Source organism: Melanotaenia boesemani, chromosome 10 (assembly GCF_017639745.1).
Source record: "Melanotaenia boesemani isolate fMelBoe1 chromosome 10, fMelBoe1.pri, whole genome shotgun sequence".
In the NCBI taxonomy this organism is placed as follows: Eukaryota; Metazoa; Chordata; class Actinopteri; order Atheriniformes; family Melanotaeniidae; genus Melanotaenia; species Melanotaenia boesemani.
In genome coordinates this window covers 33,773,704-33,795,425 of record NC_055691.1, presented here as the reverse complement: position 1 = coordinate 33,795,425, position 21,722 = coordinate 33,773,704, and the positions used below count along the sequence as shown (strand labels likewise).

Here is a 21,722-nt window from a genome sequence, read left to right as displayed (position 1 = left end):
TGATCTACCACAGATGAATCTTTTAAAAGGATACGCGTATCACTGCAAACTGGCTTTGTTAGAAATTGTTATTCCTTGTATGTCATTGTCTTTTTTTATTAGTAATGCTAACAGTTGTGTTGGCAGTGTGAAAAGCTTTGGGAGATAGGGTGACCCTTTCGAAGCACTTTAAATCCAGGAGTCATTCCTGGGTTCAGAGAGACCGAGCTACTGATGTAAAGCATGTCAACAATGTCACAGAATTTACCTCCGAAGTCCAAGAGTTGAACAGTTTCAACAAAAAGATGTTCAATTGTGTCGAAAGCCTTGAAGAACTCTGAAAGCAACAGATAACTGTCTGTTGTGGTATATTCTATAATCTAAGAGAACACAGATCCGTCCAGTATGGTTACGTATGTTTCTACCTTTCACAAAGACTGACTGGCTCATGTCCACTAATTTTGATAACCCCATAACCAATCTGTTAGAGTAAATATGTGCTAGCAGCTTGTACTCATTGCATAATAAAGTAATTGGCCTCCAGTTATCCAGTTTATTCTTATTGGGCTTCGGAATTTTATGGTAGGGGGCAGCTGGCCAGACGAATTACATACCAAAAGGGCATTATAAAGCCGATCTCTGCTATCATTCCAAAAATGGATGTAAAGATTCCACTTTTAACCCTTTCAGTCCTGGTGCCTGTTAGAGAAAACCTTAAGAATGCACTAGCAATAAAGAACAGGTATTTAATATGCTTTTACCTGAGGTTTTCTTCTACACGTGTTCTTTTACCCGGATCACAGATGACAGGAAAACTTCTCTCAAGGTTACAAAATTTATTAATTACAGTTGGTATGAGAAATGTGGGGTACAGAGCTTTGATCCTCCGTCTAAGTTTTCCTTTTTGCTGGTTACAGAGAAACAGGAGTTCTACTATTCGGAGCCCAGATAGAAGTCCTGCTAAGCTCCTGGACCCAGTTTTTAGCCTTTCCTAAGCTAGACAGTGATTGGATGCTATCTCTAACTTTGTCACTTCTTAGAAATTCCCCATGTTACAAGACTACAACATGACCTCTTGTACAGACACAAGCCCTCAAACCATGTGCCAGTTTCATTTCTTTTTCTAATGATTCGGTGCTTGTGACCTTTTGATGCACTGTACAAGAAGACCAAAACAACTCTGCTATTAGATGTTTGATTAAGGTCATATACATGTTATTCATCCTAAGACTAATTAAAATAATATCTAATATGCCTTTCCTTTTGACATCCTCCCAATTCTTAAATTTAGCTCCTCAGTTCTAAGGTTATCCTCCAACTCTCATTAGGTTGCTTTGCTATAGTCCCTAATATTTTCAAAACACATTTGACAATCATCCATTTAAAATTCAGATGTATTGGCAACTTCCTTCATTTTTAATTTAAACCACCTGTTTACTCAAAGGGGGGCATTTATAATTGGTTTCATTGCAAAACTCCTCATTGTCTAAAAGCTTTTATTAAACTTCCATAAAGAGTTAGGGATAGGCTTAACCCCATCTAGTTGAAAAGAGTGGTGGTCAAGTTGTCATCATGGTCTGACGTATCAGGGTCCACGTCGTCTGAAAAATGTAAAAAAAAACTCTGAAATTTAGTATTTCCAGAAAAATAAATAGTTTCAAATATTGTGTAGAGTTCGATTATAATGGAGGTTATGGGTTGTTGAGTAGAATTTTACTATTTCGGGACAAAACAATACTTTCTCAACAGAGCTGCAAAGAGCTGCTTCTCACTCCGCCATCTTGGAGCGAGTGTGTTGACAGAACTGAGCAGGCGGTTCACTGAGAGCGTGTGCAGGTGTGTGACCGAGCAATGAGGGAAAAAATTTATAAAACTGAGGGAAAGTTTCATAGTCGTACGTCTACACAGATAGGAGCAAATACACAGAGGAGAGAACAATGTCTGCACATATTAGGTTGTTCTTTGCATAAAAATATTCTCTTCTCAAACTGTATCTGACGTACTGGCAAAATTCATTTTCCTGCACTCACAATGTTCCTCTGCTTGCGCTGGGATGAGGCACAATAATAACACCATAAAATAGGGAATTCCTAAGACAAAGGGAGGTAACTGGAACCGCACCATCAGAAAGATTTGTGTTACAATGTGTGATTTATAATCAAGTCATGGATGTAGCTAAATCCTCCCCCACACAGCTGCATGAGGTAAAGCTATGTTCTTTGACCCAAAGGCCTTAAACACTGACTGACCCTCTTCTGCATCAGACACAGACTCTTGTCTCATCCTCTTGCAAAGATTATGATAAATATCTGTTAAAAGACAGTTTTGAGCAGGAAGTTTTTATTTGTTTCAGATTTCCACCCCAACATTCATAAATTTGTTCTTAGGGAATAAGTTGCCTTGACAGTCATGTAGCTTAAAATTTCCATAACATAATTTACATTACACTGTCCTAGCTTTATATTTGTCATTTCTAAGTGAAATAGCATTTTAATCAGAGCAGGTCTCTGCCATTAATACTGATATATGACACCTCATAGTATACAGTATATCTATTTTTTCTGATGCATGTGTACAGGATTAGCTATAATAAAGTATCACTTGTATTAAGCTAATAAACGTATTATTGTTCTGCAAAAAGAATAAACTTTTTTCTTTAATTAGGCTGTATCATCATTTTTATTAGTCTATTTTGTAACCAAAAACTGAATTAAATACACTGAATTAAGAAAAGAAAAACTAAGCAAACATTTAAATGAGGCTCTGACAAAGATGTGTCTTCCCCTTTTTATCCACAGAGCTCAGGAAAGACAAACAATGTTACACACAGGAGGGAGAGAAACCGACTCTTCAGTGTTCAAGGTCGCCTCTTATCTTGTGCAAGTACGTGTTATCTAACCATTTCAGTGCAAGCATGTGAAAATCATTACATCTGAGTAGTGATGGGCGATACCACTGATTTTCTTTCTGATATCAACTAAATTCAAGCCAGTTACCGATCCGATTCTTTGAACAAAAACTTAAAGTGTTTGGGGAATAATTTTCAAAGTAAGGTATGCTAAGGGGGAAGGAGCTGATATTTTACAATATTAAAAGAATACTTCATGACTCAGACTGAAATAACCAATAAAAACGGATAAAATAAAATAAATGCCACAATTATCTGCATGTTTGTCAACATCTTCATATAAAAATATTCAGTTAATCATCAGTCCAAACAAATGAAAATGATTCTATGATCTATTAAATATTTTTCAGTCGCATTTTTAGTTTTTAAACTCCAACATCTTTTATATAAAAACAATAAGTATATGAATAAGAAAACTTTTATTAGTCCCTACCGGTCTGACGTTAACACACACACGGACACACAAAAAACCCTCCCTTCCTACTCACTTTGCACTGCCCCTTTAACTTTCTCACTCATTCAAACACATTTCTGCAGCATCATTGCCTGTCACAACTCAGAAAACATCTTAATTAAGTAAACATTAATAGGAACATGACCGCAGGACCACTATAGAATTAAAAGACAACAGTCTGCATAAATGTTGTATTATCTCTCTTTTATTTGTTCAGAATTTCCATAAACAGCCAACAGCCAGAAGCAAGACCACATTTTGCTGCATTGCACGATAATAGTTGTTTTCAGTTCTCCTAAAAGAGATCTCTATCCTGTTCTTTGATTTAAATTTTTCCCTGTTCTTAATTTATATTTTAGCATAAGTATTTTAAGCATAAATATTAAATTGCAGTCTTCTGTTTGTTTGTTTTTTATATAAAAAAAATCATATAAGATCTATACTGCAAACATGGATGACATGTAAATTCGTCCACAATGTGTAAACTCATCAGTTACAGTTTTATTCAGATATACAAATAAATTGATAATTAAAAATAATTTAGTTACTAAAACAGAAAGTGGTATAGGAACGTTTCAAGCGGAACGAAGTTTGCGGGTTCAGTTTTCAGACGGATTGTTGAACATTTGTCCGACAATATTTTGCGTTCGTGTGTAAAGTCACAGATTATTCAGACCTCACATTTCTTCTTCAAGCCTGAAAATCTGGTTGCAGCCATGTGTGACGCTTTGACGTGTTTGCTCTTCGTTTACAGAAACATTAAAAGCAGCCTTCAATGCAGCTAGGAGGCTAACTTTACAAGCAGCTAACGCTAATGCAAAGATCCTCCACAGAGTCTGTTTAATAAGAAAGTTATTGGAGCATCATGTCAGGACTTTTCTCCACCCGAACATGTTCCCGTTGTGTAAAAAGATTTTTCAAACTGCACACAGTGACAGACAGACGGATCTCTAAAGCTTGCCATTCAGATGAGCATATCAGGAGCTTCATAAGAGAGAACACACAGATCACCGGACAACAGAGCCTCACTCCTGAGATCAAACTGAGACTCTTCACTCCTGACTGCCGATTCTGGAGAGAAAGACCGGAGCTTTGGCCTTTTGACGACCCTTACTGGGCCATTTACTGGCCAGGAGGACAGGCAGTCTCGAGGTCAGATGAAATCCTATCCAGAAACAAGGATTATGTGAGAGGTTCTGCTTTTAAGCCACATTCTGATTTATCACCGCCCCCTCCCTCACGTTAGGTACCTCCTGGATAACCCTGAGGTGTGTCGGGGTAGAGCGGTCCTGGATCTGGGGAGCGGCTGTGGAGCCTCAGCCATCGCTGCTAAACTTAGTGGGGCTGCTCATGTGGTGGCCAATGACATTGACACCGGTATGGAAATTTATCTAATTCACCTACTTAGCTGTCATATTAATATTATGTTGTACCCAAAGAAATTAATTAATAAAAATGAAACAGTGCACTTATATGGATGAACCCAACCCCTACTTCACTTCTCCTTGTGTCACTTTTTACTGGTCACTTGCATGTTTTTGTGTATTTTGAGTGGGGGAAAGGTGGAAAATAAATAAAGTGGAGTTATGAGTGTTTTCCTGTCAAGATGGCATTAAAAATAGATTATTGGGGAGGTAATTAACAGAAGATGATGGTCTGCGGTGCAATCATAGAAGTGGAGAGAAGACAGCAGTTAGGATGAGGACAGCCAGGTCAGTCTTAACAAGGACAGTCACTCAAAGCTTCTGTGTTGTTTTTTAATGAAACAGACCTGAGGATAAACAGATAAAAAATTAACATTGATTTATAATGGTGTATGAAATTTAGAGAAATACCTCAGATGAAAATTGCAGATGGAGTGGAGGAAGGGAAGAGTCCTTGTCTTATTTTTGACTCCTGACTATAAAATAACACTAAAAAAAACCAAGCATTTTATTTAGAGGAATCAGAGGCTGTTTGGTCACAACAATGTCATTAATCACAACCAGGTTTACATAATATATTTGCTTTCCAGACTAATTTTAAAGACATTAAGCTAAATAAATTTGTAGATTAGATGTAAATATCTGACTTGCAATGCTTTAAAAAATAATGACTTTTCTGTTAATGTAGAACCTAAAAGTCAAACTAATCCATCAAAGCAAGGCCACATTCATATTTTTTCATATATAAATGTTGGACTAAGTGACCTAATGGTGCATTTTTGTTGTACTGTTGCCTAAATCAGTAAATGAAGCCTTTATGCAAGAAAATCCCATTCTAATTAGGCAAAAAAAATCTTTATTAAATGCACCTTTATATAGCTGGTATTTATAAAACACAGTCAAATAACCGGAAGGATGACATTCTTTGTCAGCAGGGACAACAATCTCACTTTTCTGTGTCAGTTTCTGATGCTGCTGAAATCTGTCTCACAGGTAGAAAAGGTGAATTTGTTGATCCTGACATGCACTACTTATGCCAGTGGTGGAATAGTTGATATTCTTAATCTGGATGATTTTCTTCAACTGTACTCGGGCCTAAACAGACCAGCAGCTCAGCAACAGGAACTCACTCACCCAGATTATTAGTTGGTCGGTTGCTTGATTTGGGAGTCTCTGCTGAGTCTGGAGTCGCTGTATACCAGACAGATGCAGCTCCATGTGAAGCGATGGCTCCCATCCTCTGATGAATGAGTTCCAGCTAATGCCATCCCGCTGGATTTAGAGTCCTGAGGTCAAAGACCACATGTTGCAGGATGTGTCCTTTTTAAACAAGACTGTGTGCGCCTTATAATCTCTCACTGGAGTCAATTATTTCCTTATTGCTTATTTATTACCATTTGATTCCTTCTTTGTGTTTGTATCTTAGGTTCTAACCTATGGTGACCTTTTTTTTTATATTTGGATCTATTTTTTATTTATTCTTCTTTTAAGGTTTTTTTAAAAAAAACTTTTTCTTGCACCTTATGTATGTCCTGGCCTTAGATGTAATCCTTTTTACTACAAATCAAATCTACCTATCAACTCAGGTAGCTTACCTTACCTTAGCTCAGCTCCTCTGGTTCATTCAGCTGCTATGTTCTGCAGATGTGTGAGAAAGATTTCATTTTGTTCTTTTCCAGCTCTCGGATGTTAACGTTGTTTTCTAATCAAAGTTATTTAAGTGTGACTGGAAAGTGGCCAGACTTTTCCCTCAGTAGACAAAACTGGAATTAAAAAGGGTGGTTTTGTTAGAAATGAAGCTCAAAGTTGTTTAGACCAACCTTCTCAAACCGGGACCCACAGGTGTCCCTAGATAATTTCAGGTGGTTACCAGATAATTTAAAAAATAAATATAAATGGCCCAAATTTATCAAATAAATTTCGGAGTTTTAGTAAGGCTGTCAAAATAAACACATTAATGCAGAGAGATAATCTGAGAAATGAATGTGTTCATGCATAAACAACAAAGTTATTACTCAAGCTGTGTTAAAAATCTGAATGTGGTTTTATCTCAGCTTGAGAAGCTGATACGGGCGCTTGTTACAGCTGTTAAGATAATCCAGGAAAAACTGCTTCATCCTTTTTGTTTATGAAGATTCTGACAGTTTAACAGCCTTACATTTGGAGGATGGCCGCAGCGTGACCCATACAATATATCACACAATTAACCACTCAGGCGTCGGTAGGGCGAGGGGATGGGGGGCGGTAGTATGTTATCTTGGGGGTCATGGCTCAAAAAGTTTGAGAACCACTGGTTTACACAAACATTTTGTTGTGTTCGACTGATACAGCAGTGTCCAAAATTAACTTTTTGACTCACCAGCCAAGTTGGCTGGTAGATGAAAAAATCCACCAGCCAAACATATTTTTTACTGGCGAAATAATTAAATTATTTTACACACACATATCTCTATGCACGTTATTTTCTATAATACTATGCTGTGTTGTATCCAAACTGAAAGTGGAAGTCACAGCAACATTAAACAAAGGCAAAAAGGAAAATGGTTTTATTTGATAATGTTTTAATGTCTGAATTCATGAACTAAAACCTGATCAGACTCGTCCATCTCTACTCTTCGTGCTTTCACACAGTCCGTGAAATCTGGCTTCCTGCTCCTAACAGCCCTTGTGCCACAACATTACAGCCTTACTCCCTGATTTTTGCTTTTCATTTTATTATTTAAAAAATAAACTGAACAAAAATTGATAATAAATAAATTTAAAGCTTACTGATCTGATTCATGACTAATCAGTAATACTGAATATAAATAGCTTATCAATAATCATAAAAGCTGATTTATAATAATAATGAACTTAATACCTGATCAATACAATAATAATAAGTATCATTATTATTATATTGATAAGTTAATCGGTTGACAGCTGTTCGTAGTCTCGCCTACAGTCGGCGCGTGAGAAGCTAGCGGAACCGGGGACTAAAACAGACAGAAGGCGCCGCCATATCCAAACCATCACTTTTCACTGAACTTTCTGGTTGGGGCTGATTTATCCTCCAGTTCACATTACTTTCTTTTGGAAAGCTGGCCGACTAAAAATCTCCACATATTTATCTACTTAATTAGCCTGAGCTAAACGGTAAACAGAACTGAAACAGTGCAGCGCATTCTCGTGTTCATACATACAGACAGCAGAGGAACATAAAGAAGAAATCCACCAAAAGAAAGACCGAAAAACATGACTAATTTGGTACAAACATTTACTCGCCATTTGGCGGATAGCCCTCTGAGATTTACTCGCCAAACGAAAAATTTACTCGCATCTGACACCTGGCGAGTGTTAATTTCGGACCCAGGATACAGTGTGCATATGAACATAATTTAGTCTCTAAAGGAGCTTTAGCTACTGAGCTGAGTAACTCTGGTAGTTCATGTCCATAGCTGAATGACAATATAGGTGAGTTAATATAATTCAGTTTTAGCTCGGCCTGCTGGTTATACACACTGCTGATATCCTAAAACACACACACATTAAAGACTCTTCCACTAGCTTCAGCATGTCTACAGTTCATTATGCCCTCAAATTATCCCCATGGTTTCCATTAGAGGCTGTATCTGGTTCTAACCTCATTTGATATGAGCTTAATATTCCATCTTTTTCCATCTTACCATCAATTTCTCTGAATCAGCTCTCCCCAGATCAAAGGTTACAGATTACTGCAAGTCTTTTACTTGGTGAAGTTGTACATTCATTTTCTCAAGTTCTTCTGCAACTACAGTCTCATATGATCAGAAAAAAGGAAAATTGTGCAGCGATTTACTGAAATGTGAAAACATAAATGGATAAGGCTAAAAACTACAATTTTAACACCGCCTGTGTTCATTAACAGAGACTGAACCCCCTTAGACAAACTCTTTTGTCATTTCTGTGACAACAAAACAAGAACAAAAACATTCCTCTGAAAATGGTTAGGTACAAGTCTGGACCTAAAATAAGTATTTAAAAAAAACAGCCATTGTCCAAAGAACATGACAACAAACACACTTAAAGATTACAAGAAAGTCTGGCGTCTTGGAAGCAAAATATAAAGAAAGTTGCTAACAGTACTTTATGTTTTAGCCACCGTTGAAATTTTGCTGTCAAAGACTTTAATAAGTCTGTTTGTGTTGCAGTTGCATCGGTTGCGATCCACATGAACTCTGAGCTGAACGGTGTGAAGCCCCCTGCTTGTGTGACCGACAACATGATCGGCTCAGAGCCCGAAAGCTTCGACTTGATCCTTCTGGGTGACATGTTTTATGACGAGTCCCTCGCTACCAGCCTTCACAGCTGGCTGGACCGCTGCATCAAAATTCACGGCACCAGAGTCCTGATCGGGGACCCTGGGCGAGCCCAGTTTGAAGGACACAGCATCCGGCGACTCCTGCAGCATCTGGCTCAGTTTGAGCTACCTCAGTGTGTTAAGGAGGAGAACTACGGCCTCACCTGCAGCAGTGTTTGGTTGTATCATCCTAACCTCTGAATAGCAGAGAGGACCAACTGCACTTGATCTTGACGCAGTGTCCTGTAAGGTGAGACTTTGTGCCTCTAAATTGGGCTCATTATACATCCCACATGACCTGTTATAGATGCTCTGATCTGACTGGCAACACATTATTTAATGCTACTCAAACTCAGACCCCCAGGCTTGCCCATTTTCTTCTTCCTTTTGACACATTTACTTCCTGCATAATGTATCCTAAGCCTTAAAATGACCGTTTGTTACAGGATAATGAACTTATTCAAGGCTCAAATTACACCGGAGCTTTTAAGGGAGCTTTTGTTGGGCGTTTGCACATCATTTGCATGCGCATATACATTAGTGCACGTAGCACGGTTAACATAACTTTATTCATGAGGGAGAATGAGTGTCATCTTACGGAGGCAGGCAGTGGGAGGGCTGGCTAGAGATCCACGGGGCGAGAACAGGAGAGGAGCTGGGTCCATGCAGAGAGGAATATCAAGGTTAGACAAGGAATGAACGTGGACCTGGGGAATATGAGGACTGGTGAGTTGATGGGAGACAGATGTGACTGATCAGGGATCCGGGGAGTGATTGGCTAAAGGGCAGGACTGGAGTGAATGTTGCAGGGTGAGATGAGGAACAGGTGTGGATGATCAGGGAACTGGTTGTGGTGGCTGGCTAGCCCAGGTGAGGGCGTGACAGTATGCAGCTTGTTTAATCAAAAACGGAAAGTACTTTTAACAACCACAAAAGAAAGCATATAAGGGTTTTTTTGTATGGACCTCACAGCGTGCTACAAACAAATGCTGCTGTCCATTGTGCTGAAGGAAACAGAACGGATCACTTTTGGAGGATTTTATTAAATAAATTAAATAAATAAATAAAACTATTCTAAATGCTATTCTTTTCAAGACACATCAGGAACCTTTTTGAAAAATTAAATGTAACCTCAAAGTGAACTATTTTTAGGGCTCCCCCTCGAAGTATCAACTGAATGTCTTTAGGGGGCATTCCTTTCAGGGGAGACGAGCTCCCCTTAGCTCCCCCGTAATTCGAACCCTGAACTTATTTCATGGACGGACTACATCTCTTGGCTGGCCTGGGAACGCCTCGGGATCCCTCCGGATGAGCTGGTGAATGTGGCCGGGGAGAGGGAAGTCTGGGTTTCCCTGCTTAGGCAGCTGCCCCCGCAACTCAACTCCGGATAAGCGGCAGAAAATGGATGAATGGATGGATGTTTCCAAGGTTACTGTGTGTGATGTGGGCCTGTCTGATCATTACTGTGTTTTCTTTGAGTGTACAGTTCCTGTTCACACTAATGTCTCAACAGAGATGATCACAAAACGGTGTATAACTAAAAACACGAGTGGGATGTTTAACCAGGTCTTCTCTTCAACACCTGCCCTGTCAGGGGGTTCAGCCAATGAGCTTGTCACTAGTTTTATTGCTAAAATGTTAAATATTATGGATGCTATTGCTCCTATTAAGTTGAAGATTGTCTCTGGAAGGAAAAAGTATCTATAGAGAAATTCCACACTGGTGAAAAATGAAAAAAATATTGTTTTGGAAAGCCGAGCGCAGATGGAGAAAAACAAATCCACAGGTTCATTATAAAATGTATAAAGAGATACTTCAATCTTATAATTTACAACTGAGGAATGCAAGGAAGTCCTATTTCTGTGACATTATTAGCAAAAACTATTACAATGCACGGGTCTTATTCGCTATTGTTGGCAGGTTAACAAACCCTCCTGTGTTAGTAGCACCTGAACTTTGTTCCACCAAGGGCTGCAATGAGTTCGTCAAATTCTTCATGGAAAAAAGTCCAGAATATCAGACAAACTGTTGGTTCATTAGCAGCAACAGGTTCAGGAAATATGCTGTGTCCATTGAAAACCAGTTTAAACACCATGACACAGTTTAATTCCATTAGCAGCAAAGATCTGGGCGGTATCATGTGTAAGTTGAACTCCTCCTCTTGCTGCTTGGACATCCTGCCCACAAGTTTCTTCAATAAGGTCTTAAAGACTTTGGAGCCAGATCTGTTACATATTGTGAACTTGTCCTTAATTTCTGGCATCTTCCCAGAACTTCTATTGTCGTAGATAAATTCTTTATCAAAAGGGCTGCTGATATTAAGAGTCTGCAGACAGAGGTCTCAATGATCTTCCTTTATTCGGCCGAACAAGGGGGACACCCCTTCAGGATCAAAAGACCACGTACATGCATTTCCCCAAGCTTATATAGTCTCCCTGACTATTTCTGTATACACACACACACAGCCTTTTAGGGCTGACTGGTCGACATCATTTTGATATCATGTTATAATGTCATACTATTAATATCCTGCTTACAGACTTTCCTGAGAGAGGAGACACCTGTTGTTTTTCCACACAATATACATTGATAACTTCTACATTTCCCCCTTTTAAATATTTCAGAGTACTCGGGCCTAAGACGATACTCTGAAACTTACAACTGTCGTAGATAAATTCTTTATCAAAAGGGCTGCTGATATTAAGAGTCTGCAGACAGAGGTCTCAATGATCTTCCTTTATTCGGCCGAACAAGGGGGACACCCCTTCAGGATCAAAAGACCACGTACATGCATTTCCCCAAGCTTATATAGTCTCCCTGACTATTTCTGTATACACACACACACAGCCTTTTAGGGCTGACTGGTCGACATCATTTTGATATCATGTTATAATGTCATACTATTAATATCCTGCTTACAGACTTTCCTGAGAGAGGAGACACCTGTTGTTTTTCCACACAATATACATTGATAACTTCTACACTATAAACAGCTGTAATCAAACCTCTGCTAAAAAGCGACAATCTAGACAAGACATAAATAAGCAACTACAGGCTGATCTCAAATCTTCCTTTTCTAAGTGAGATCATTGAAAAAACCGTTTTTTTATCAACTAAACGACTTTTTAACACAAAATAACTGCCATGATGTCTTCAAGTCAGGTTTTAGACAGCACCACAGCACTGAGATGCTCTGGCCAAAGTCATTAATGACATATGTTTGAATACAGAAAAATGTCAGTCTTAGTCTTACTGGACCTCAGTGCTGCATTTGATACAGTTGACCACAATATATTACTTAAAAGATTGCAAAACTGGGTGGGCCTCTCTGGCACTGCACTACTCTGGTTTAAATCTTATTTAGAGAATAGAAAGTATTTGTGTGAATAGGTAATTTTACATCTGAGCAGACAATAATTACATGTGGAGTTCCCCAAGGTTCCATCCTGAGGCCTCTTCTGTTTAACATCTACATGCTCTCACTGGCACAGGTCATGAGGAAAAACAACATTAGTTACCATAGCTACGCAGATGACACACAGATATATATTGCAATGTCACCAGGAGACCAAGGCCCCATACAGGCTTTTGGTAAATGCATTGAAGAGATTAATGACTGGATGTAACTAAACTTTCTCCAGTTAAACAAAAACACAACTGAGGTGATGGTTTTTGGAGCCAAAGAGAAACGATTAAGTGTCACCACAATGCTTTAGTCTACACACCTAAAAACCACCAACCAGGCCAGAAATCTGTGTGTAGTGTAGGGTGACCAGACGTCCCGCATATTGCGTTTTTGTTCAGCATAATTGCCACATTTCACGCGTCACGCAAATTGAGACCATTTCACGCATAACGGCTTTTCCTTGCCGTTCACCTCATGCCAGCCAATGAAGCTGCATGCATGTGACTGCCGCAAGCTAGTGAGAAGCTGATCTATATGGTCTATGGCTGTGATACATCTCCTGCTGAGTTTTACCCCACGTGACACCCGCACACACCTCCCCACTCGCTCATTGCACGGCCTCCGCTGACTGACAGCAGTCATCCTACGTCACCAGCATCAGTTTGTTTATTAGCCCAAACACTCTTTGCTAGGCAAACTTAATGATGGATGATGAGCAAAATTCTAAAATTCCCAAAAAAAGGAGGCGATGTGTGTACAACACACAGTGGGAGGGTGATTATCCGTGGGTGAGACAGGTTGAGGGCGATGCTGAGCGAGTGTTTTTGTGACCTCTGCAAAACTTCGTTTTCCATCGGGCATGGCGGGGAATTTGATATTAAACGGCACAGGCAAGCAGAGTCTCATAAAAAGCGAGTGGTTAAAAAAGAAACGTCTAAATCAATTGAAACATTCCTTTTTCCGAAGAAAGAAGTCCTTAGAATGCTGGACTTTTTTTGTTACTGCAAGTTCACCATCCTGTGAGTTAACGACTGTTTCTGTCCCTGCTCTGTTGAGCTACTGGATTGCAATACTTTAAATAAAAATTAAGTGGAAATTAAACTGTCAATCAACTGGAATGCTAATTCTTTATTTAATTTAAGCAGTATCACACAAGGGTTACCTGTTTGTGGCACAACAATAATTACTTATTACGGGACAACACATTGTCCCACATTGTCCCTCATAAACGCAACCCCTGTCCCACATAGGATTTATTACCAGCTGGTCACCCTAGTGTAGTGATGGACTTAAATTTGAGAAACACATTAAAGGAATTACAGAATCAGCCTACTATCACCTTAAGAATATATCAAGGGTAAAAGATCTTATGTCTCAGCAAGGCTTCGAAAAACTAGTCCATGCTTTCATCTTTAGTCGGCTTGATTATTGTAACAGTGTTTTTACAGGTTCTACCTAAAATATCAATTAGACGCCTGCAGCTTATTCAGAACTCTGCTGCTCGAGTCCTCACTAAGACCAAGAAAGTGGACCACATCAGTTCAGCTCTGAGGTCTTTACACTGGCTGCCTGTTCGTCAGAGAATAGACTTTAAAGTTCTGCTTCTGGTTTATAAAGCTCTGAATGGTTTAGGACCAAAATACATCAATAACCTCTTGACCCAGTAGGAACCTACCAGAACCCTCGGGTCATCTGGATCCAGTTTCTTATCAGTTCCCAGAGTCAGAACCAGACATGGAGAAGCTGCATTCAGCTTCTATGCTTCACATGTCTGGAACAAACTCCCAGAAAGCCTCAGTGTTGGAAATAATATGTTATAATTTATATTCTTATAGCTATACGTGACTAATGAGTTGTGCAACCATTCACTTTATCTAACCGAACCAACTTGCTTGAGACTAAGTAATGACCTTTGTGTAACAGCTGTGATCTATGGAAACCTGTTTTCCCTATCCATCCATACTGGTTGTCCAGTTAAAACAGGATCCATCCATACTAATTTTTCATGATGTGTACGTGCTTGTGGTTTCGGGGTGGCAACACCCATTGTGTGCTGTGCTAATAAAAAATTGCTGCAGAGGAGAAGTTCTTTGGAGTAGAAGTTATGTCACGTAACCTGACTTGTCTCTGAGAGCTCTCTTCCCTTTGCAAAGTGCTTAGAGAAGAATCTTGTGTCGTAGCGTTGTGGTATCTATCTATCTATCTATCTATCTATCTATCTATCTATCTATCTATCTATCTATCTGTCTATCTATCTATCTATCTATCTATCTATCTATCTATTGTTGTAAATATTTTTATAAACATTCTTATTCATTTACTCATTTACATTTTATCCTTATATTCTAGTGACATTTATTATGCTCTGCTTTTAATTAATAGAGCTCCATTACTATAGTGCTGCTGAGGTGAAACAGCTTAATCATTATCATTGCTTCACAGCTTACAGACAGTGCATCCACATAAGCAGGACACAAACTCACACAGGGTTACTGAGTCAAAAATTCACATATTGAGAAAATAGCTGGGTAAAAGTATGCAAAGGACCTTGAAACTGCTCTGGGTGCCCAGCAGTGGAAAGCTACTGAGAAGATATTTCAGAGAGAGTGTGATAAGGGAATAAGGCAAAAATAGGGAGGATCAAACTTGTTTTGCAGATCTCACCCAAAGAAGAGGCCTGACTGTGGAAAAAGAGCCTGGGAGAGAAGTCAGAAGAGGAACAACGCACCTTGCAAAAATACACATTTACATGAACTCACACAACATGCACGCACATAGCCACATGCCCTATCTATCTATCTATCTATCTATCTATCTATCTATCTATCTATCTATCTATCTATCTATCTATCTATCTATCTATCTATCTATCTATCTATCTATCTATCTATCTATCTATCTTAAGATGCTGGAGATCTGTTTAATAAACCTGTTTTTTATTATACAACAAGCTGGCATCCAGAGATATTTTTACCTCCAACTGTTTTTGGCACATCATCTGCTTCATGTAGTACACATCAATAGATAGTTAGATGCATGCAGGTGTAGCATGTATAATTTAATTATACGCATAAAACATTAATTTCTGCACACCGGAACAATATTACAGACGAAGTGCTGGCTGTGCCTGAGAGAGCTGTCTTACAGCAATAACACCACATCCATGCTGAGGCACTACCGCACACTCCATGACAGTGAAGCACAGCCACATCCCTGGTCATGTAACATACCCCTCATCTCCTTTAATTGAAATATCCTTCATTTTGGCTGAAACACATCAGCTGTATCTTCACCTTTACAAATTGGCCCTTGTGAAAGGTTAGATAACCTACAGGATGTGTTGGTTTAGTGTTAAACCTTTCTGATTTCCTGTGTTTAAAAGTATCAGATGAACATTTGTAAACACATCTGTACAATATAAGATGTTAAAGTCTTAAGCAATGTCATCGTTAAACATTAAATTTTCACACTGTAGTTGAACATTGATCAGCCATTCAAAACACAATAAGTGATAATATCAACCATGTTATTAAACATAAAAAAAACAGAGAATGGTGAGTAAGGTTCAGATCATGAATGAATCAACTGCTGTTGGTTAAAAATGATGATGGTCTGCTCCAAATGTATAACTTATCAACAGCATACATGTAGTGGACATTATTTAATTGCAAAACCAAACTTTTGTTCTTTCTTATATCAGATAAAGTCTGAGGGGCTCTTCTGATGAAGCACAGAAAACCTTTCAGAGTTTCATTACCCGTCTGGAATGTTAAGTTAAACAAAGTCTTTGTTATAAATCTGCAGGAGTCCCAGGATGACCTGTTCTGTGTCCCTGTTGGAGATGACCCTGTGGGGATTGGTAGCTTATCAGCTTGAGAAAACCCAAAGGTTTGAAAGGAAAGACAGATCCCAGGTCATCGGTTCTGGACCAACATCTGGAACAGATAAACATTAGTACATTTTACATGATAGTTTTGTTGTAGATAAATTCTTTATCAAAAGGGCTGCTGATATTAAGAGTCTGCAGACAGAGGTCTTAATGATCTTCCTTTATTCGGCCGAACAGGGGGACACCCCTTCAGGATCAAAAGACCCCGTTCATCCTTCTGTTACATCTTATATAGCCTGCCTGCCACTATTTCTGTACAGGCTCACGGCATACAGGCAGCCTTTTAGGGGACTGCTGACTAGCTGACATTGTTTCGATATCATGTTATAATATCAAGGCTATTAATATTCTGCTTACCAAGGACAGTACACCTGTTGTTTTCCATTACAACTCTGATGCATTAATACTTCCACAGTTTATCAACAAATTATCAGATTTGTGGTTTGCAGGATGTTTGCTTAGAACTTCCCAGAATGTTCAACTCTTACTCGTGGCTGAAAAGAAATGACCAGTCTGACCTGTGGACATCAAACCAGGTCATAAATGTCTGAGTGTGTGTGTGTGTGTGTGTGTGTGTGTGGGGGGGGGGGTTCAGACACCAGACTCTGCTCCTCGTGACAGCGTGACGTGCCTCGCAACCACCTCTTCCTTTGGTGGACTCTCACACTGAGCACCGAGGTTTTCTGGAACTGGAACCTTCAACTCCTTCAAAAATGTGGCAGGATCAGAGAAACCTCATCAGCTCACTGAAATACCCTAAAAAAAATGTAATGTTGACTGCACATGGTTTACTTAGCTTCTGCACAGCTTACTTAATTTATAAAGTAAAATTAAGTTTTATAATACTAAGTATTATAAGTATTTCTTTTTATAAACATTATTGTACTCATTTACAGCATTTGTTTTTGTCAGTGACATCTATAATAAAATATTTATCGGCTTGTCCTTTCTTTGATTTTGGATAAACTAATTTGAACGCAGCTTTACCCTCCGAGGTCATGGCCTGCCATGTTCTGTAGTGAACCCCACTATCAATCAATGAAACAAATACAATGAAGAAATTAAACATAAAAGCAAACAAAAATAAAGAAACACCACAACATAAAACCTAATGGTTTAGTAGGTTTTCAGCAGCAGAGCTGTGTGGGCCTTGGGTGGTGTTTAGCTCTCTTGGTAGAGCAAACACGGAGGCTACAGCTCCTCAGTGAAGCCAGCCAAGGTTTGAATCTCAGCCAGGGGCCCTTTGTTGTGTGAGGAAGGACCAGATAAAGGTTATCTTACCCTCGTAGTGAACCTTTAACAGAGCATGTATATGAAGAGAATAAACTTTAAACATGAATTAAAGCATGATAGGTAAAAATGTACAATGTAAAAAGTGTAATATAGTAACAATCAGTGTAAATAATTTATAAATTAATATAGTAAAGGAAGTAATAATAGGTGTGATTATAATATTAAATATAGAGCATAAAAAGTAAACTCTCTTCCACACCAGCTTTGCAGAAATAAGATATGAATAAAAAAATAAAAGATCTTATAATAATAACCTTATATATTTTTTTCAATCTAGTTTTATTCTGATCTTAGCAGTGCATTAAAATAACACATGCTATTCAAAAAAAATGTGTTAAGGATGGGACCATTTAACATCTGCCCACAGTGCACAGATAACAAACCTGATGGCTACATGCATGCTCTGTGGTTTTGTGCACCGGTACAAAGATTCTGGTTTATTAACTTGGCTCAAGTGTGGAATTCCAGCTTGTCCCACTCTATGCATTCTAGGTTACCTGGGCAATATCAATATGGAAATTAACATTGGACATATGGTCCTCAACGTCTTATGTATCGCAAAGAAAACTAGTCTCGTGAATTGGAAGTAGAAAAAAAATTAAGCATTATTCAATTTAGAAATCTCCTTTCAGACCACATCAATAATGAGAAGATGTCTGCCTCCTCAGAACATCAGCTGGATAAATTTCATTCTCTCTGGCCCCCTTGGATTAGCTCCATCACTTAGGGGTGGTTGTCTGGTTGTCTCACGGGGTGGGGTTCTAGGCTGCGCACTGTGGGGGGTTGGGGTGGGGTGCGTTGGCTTGTCTGGGGCTGGTTGGCCTTGGGCCTGGTCACACAATGAACACTGACACCACACAAACATACAGTAGCTCTTCAGGCTAACCGCTCAGTGTTGGGTGTGACACCCAACACTGAGCGGTTACTAATTTTTAATTGCAAACAAAACACATGCTTCGAAAACATTCCCGGGCAGAAAGGAACACCCTAGTTTACCTGGCACAATTCGGGGCTGAAGGAGGTGGGTAACCATTGACTCAGGACGTGTTTACACTGCCGCTGTTTGGTCCACTTCCGTGGATAGTGCGATTTATTTGGTGCAGTGTGAAAACCAACGTCCCTGATTAGGCACTCTCATGCAGACCAAAGAAGCTGACTTTGGTCCATTTGAAGGGTCTCACTTTGTGGGATTGTGGCATATGATTGACTACAGCCTGCTGCAAGGACAGGCTAATAATAGTTTTTAGTGGATGAATAATAACTTAATAGCATCTTGGTACTGTGTGGGCCTGTTGCTTTGGTGATGTCAAGCCTCCTTAAGGTCATTACTTACACCACAAGAACAAAGAACTTCTCGTACTCCAGGCAGCTGAGTAGAACTTTTTTTCTCATGTGGCGTTTGTGAAAAATTGTGTGATTGATCGGAAATTTGAATTGGATGTGGTTAAAGTGGAAAAGAGTGAAGTGGAACGTTCTCACTTCTGCTTTTCTGCTGATGCAACAGGTTCATCAGGGTTGAACAGAACAGCAGGTCAAGGCTGTGAGAAAGAATGAAAATCTATAAAACACATGGCAGATAAAGATGCAGACACTGCTGCATGTAAAACTCATCCCGCCACAGATAAAGTTTCTCAGGAAGTATGAAATAAATGAGTCAACTGTATGTTTCTCATACAGACAAATACCTTTTCCCCAGACCAAAACAAACTTTTTTCTTGTTTTTGCCACTTCTACAACAAGAACAGTTTTTTGTTCTTGTGGAGTGTGTATCAAGCTTTGGAGTGAATCTCAAACGATGGTACTCTAGGTCCCAGTTCCTCCCTTGATGGTAGTGCTGTTTGAGCTCTCTCTCTCTTTCTCTCTCTGGTAATGTGCTCATCAATGTGCAAAGCACTGGTTCAGGCAGCATGGAATCATAACTGGTCAATAAGGTGCTGCTCTTGTAGTCTCTTGGTTTTAATCCTTTTCCACATGTTGGAGCTGGTATCTGTGCTTGACTTCTTTAGTGCCCTTCAGTACTGCTGTGGGCCAGCCCGCCCCCCAACCAGAGCAGAGACTGTAAATTTCTGATAGACTTTGGTTTGGGAACATAACAATAGTCTAGGTGGTTATCTCAGTGTTGGTGCAAAAGGCCACACAAACCAAAACGGATAAGCTTTATTCCTTCAAGTCTGTAGTTTGAGCAAATAGTTCTCATTCTGTGTTCTGCACAGCAACAGTAAAGCAGCAATAAAGTGGATTCTTTACTTCATACTTTGTGAAATTGCTCCATCTGTTCACATGGTCTAAAAAGTATATAAAGTGTTCACATTCTTACCCTGTCTGCCTGATCGAACCTTCACTTTTATTGTTGTGGATGTTTAAGCTCCTCCCTGCCTTTCATCTAAGCCATTCCTTCTGCAGCTATGGACTGCAGATACATAGATAACTCTGTAGTTCCCTTCTTTCTAATCCCAAGTCCTGTTCAAGTACCCTCGCTTTATTTCTGGTACTTTTCCAAGATTCTCATTTATCACTTGATAAGGTTTTGCAGTTTCCTTGATTAGCAGTTCACATGTCTTTAACATCATGTTTATACACTGCCAAAAACAAAAGTCACCACCACAGAAAAGGTCACACACTCATTGGACACTATTTCATTGGACTGTCTTTAGCTTTGATTACAGCAGCATTCCCTGTGGCATAAGATTCTGCAATATCACAAGATTTATTTTCATTCAGTGTTGCATTAACTTTTCACCAAGATCTTGTATTGATGATGGGAGAGTCCAACCTCTGCACAAAGCATTTTCCAACACATCCCAAAGATTCAGAAAGGGGTTCAATTCTGTGGTGGACAATCCATGTGTAAAAATGAAGTTTAATGTTCCCTGAACCACTCTTTCACAATTTGAGCCCCATGAATCCTGCATTGTCATCTTGAAATATGGCCGTGTCATCAGGGAAGATGAAATAACCTGCTCATTCAGTATATGCAGTTAACAGCTGATGTCACTCTTTGGACACATAATGTTGCTGAACCTAGGCCCGACCAACTGTAGCAACCCCAGATCATAGACTGCGTCCATAGGCTTGTACAGTAGCACTAGGCATGACGACTACATCACTTCATCTGCCTCTCTTCTTACTCTGATGCTCAGTCACTCTAGAACAGGGTAAATCTGGACTCATCAGACCACATGACCTTCTTCCATTGCTCCAGAGTCCAGTCTTTATGCTCCCTGGCAAACTGAAGCCTTTTTCTCCGATTAGCCTCACTGATTAGTGCTTTTCTTATGACTACACAGCTGTTCGGTCCCAATCCCTTGAGTTCCTTCACATTGTTCATGTGGAAATGTTCTAACTTTCACTATTAAACATAGTTCTGAGTTACACTGTTATTTTTCTTCAGCTTGATTTCTCCAAAAGTTTAAGTGATCACATCAAGATGTGTCACTGAGCACATTTCTGTTGAGGTTAAATAACTGATTAGATTAGATTAGATTAGATTAGATTAGATTAGATTAGATTAGATTAGATTAGATTAGATTAGGAGCTTTATGTCATTGTACAGCGGGGTACAGCAAACCTTTGTTTAGCAGCAATCTCCAGCAGCATCCAAATATTAAATGTGCATATGTACATATATTGTTCTGGAAAAAATCTTCCTGGGGAGAAAATAAAAAGATGCCGAGTCAAACTGTCTTTCACAAGTACAGCAAAGAGAAATGAAAAAGATACATGCAGTGCAGCATGCAGAGAGATCTCTGCTAAACAAGGAAGTGTCACAAAGTTATATAGATCTCTGATCACGCCCTTACCAACTGTCAGTCATCAGGCATGACTCGATGGCTGTATGGCTGTACGGCTGTTGCCAGGGAGTTCTAGAGAGAGTTCTTCATAAAATGAAACTAGACTTATCTTGAGACAGCAGATGATCTTTGCCCTTTACTTCACCCTGCTAGTAGACAGAAAAAGGGGAAGCTACAAAGAGAACTGGCCAGCGTCTGTAAGTTTTGTTTTTAGTGTGAAAAGGCCACATGATAATGAAAGAGCCACATGATCACATGAT

At 39.3% G+C, this 21,722-nt stretch overlaps 1 protein-coding gene across 2 annotated transcripts in view; it reads left to right on the top strand.

The window, feature by feature from the left end:
• Nucleotides 1-3,973: 3,973 nt before the first annotated feature.
• Nucleotides 3,974-21,722, top strand: part of etfbkmt (electron transfer flavoprotein subunit beta lysine methyltransferase) — a 32,247-nt gene continuing 14,498 nt past the window's right edge. The window contains exons 1-4 of one of the 2 annotated variants that reach the window (XM_041996187.1): nucleotides 3,974-4,493; nucleotides 4,588-4,718; nucleotides 8,935-9,333; nucleotides 16,294-16,458. In XM_041996187.1, coding sequence (XP_041852121.1) covers nucleotides 4,207-4,493; nucleotides 4,588-4,718; nucleotides 8,935-9,284 — 768 coding nt within the window. In that variant the 5' untranslated portion in view covers nucleotides 3,974-4,206 and the 3' untranslated portion in view covers nucleotides 9,285-9,333; nucleotides 16,294-16,458. Of the gene's footprint in view, nucleotides 4,494-4,587; nucleotides 4,719-8,934; nucleotides 9,334-16,293; nucleotides 16,459-21,722 lie in introns of those variants that run through there. The other variant, XM_041996188.1, reaches the window with a different exon arrangement.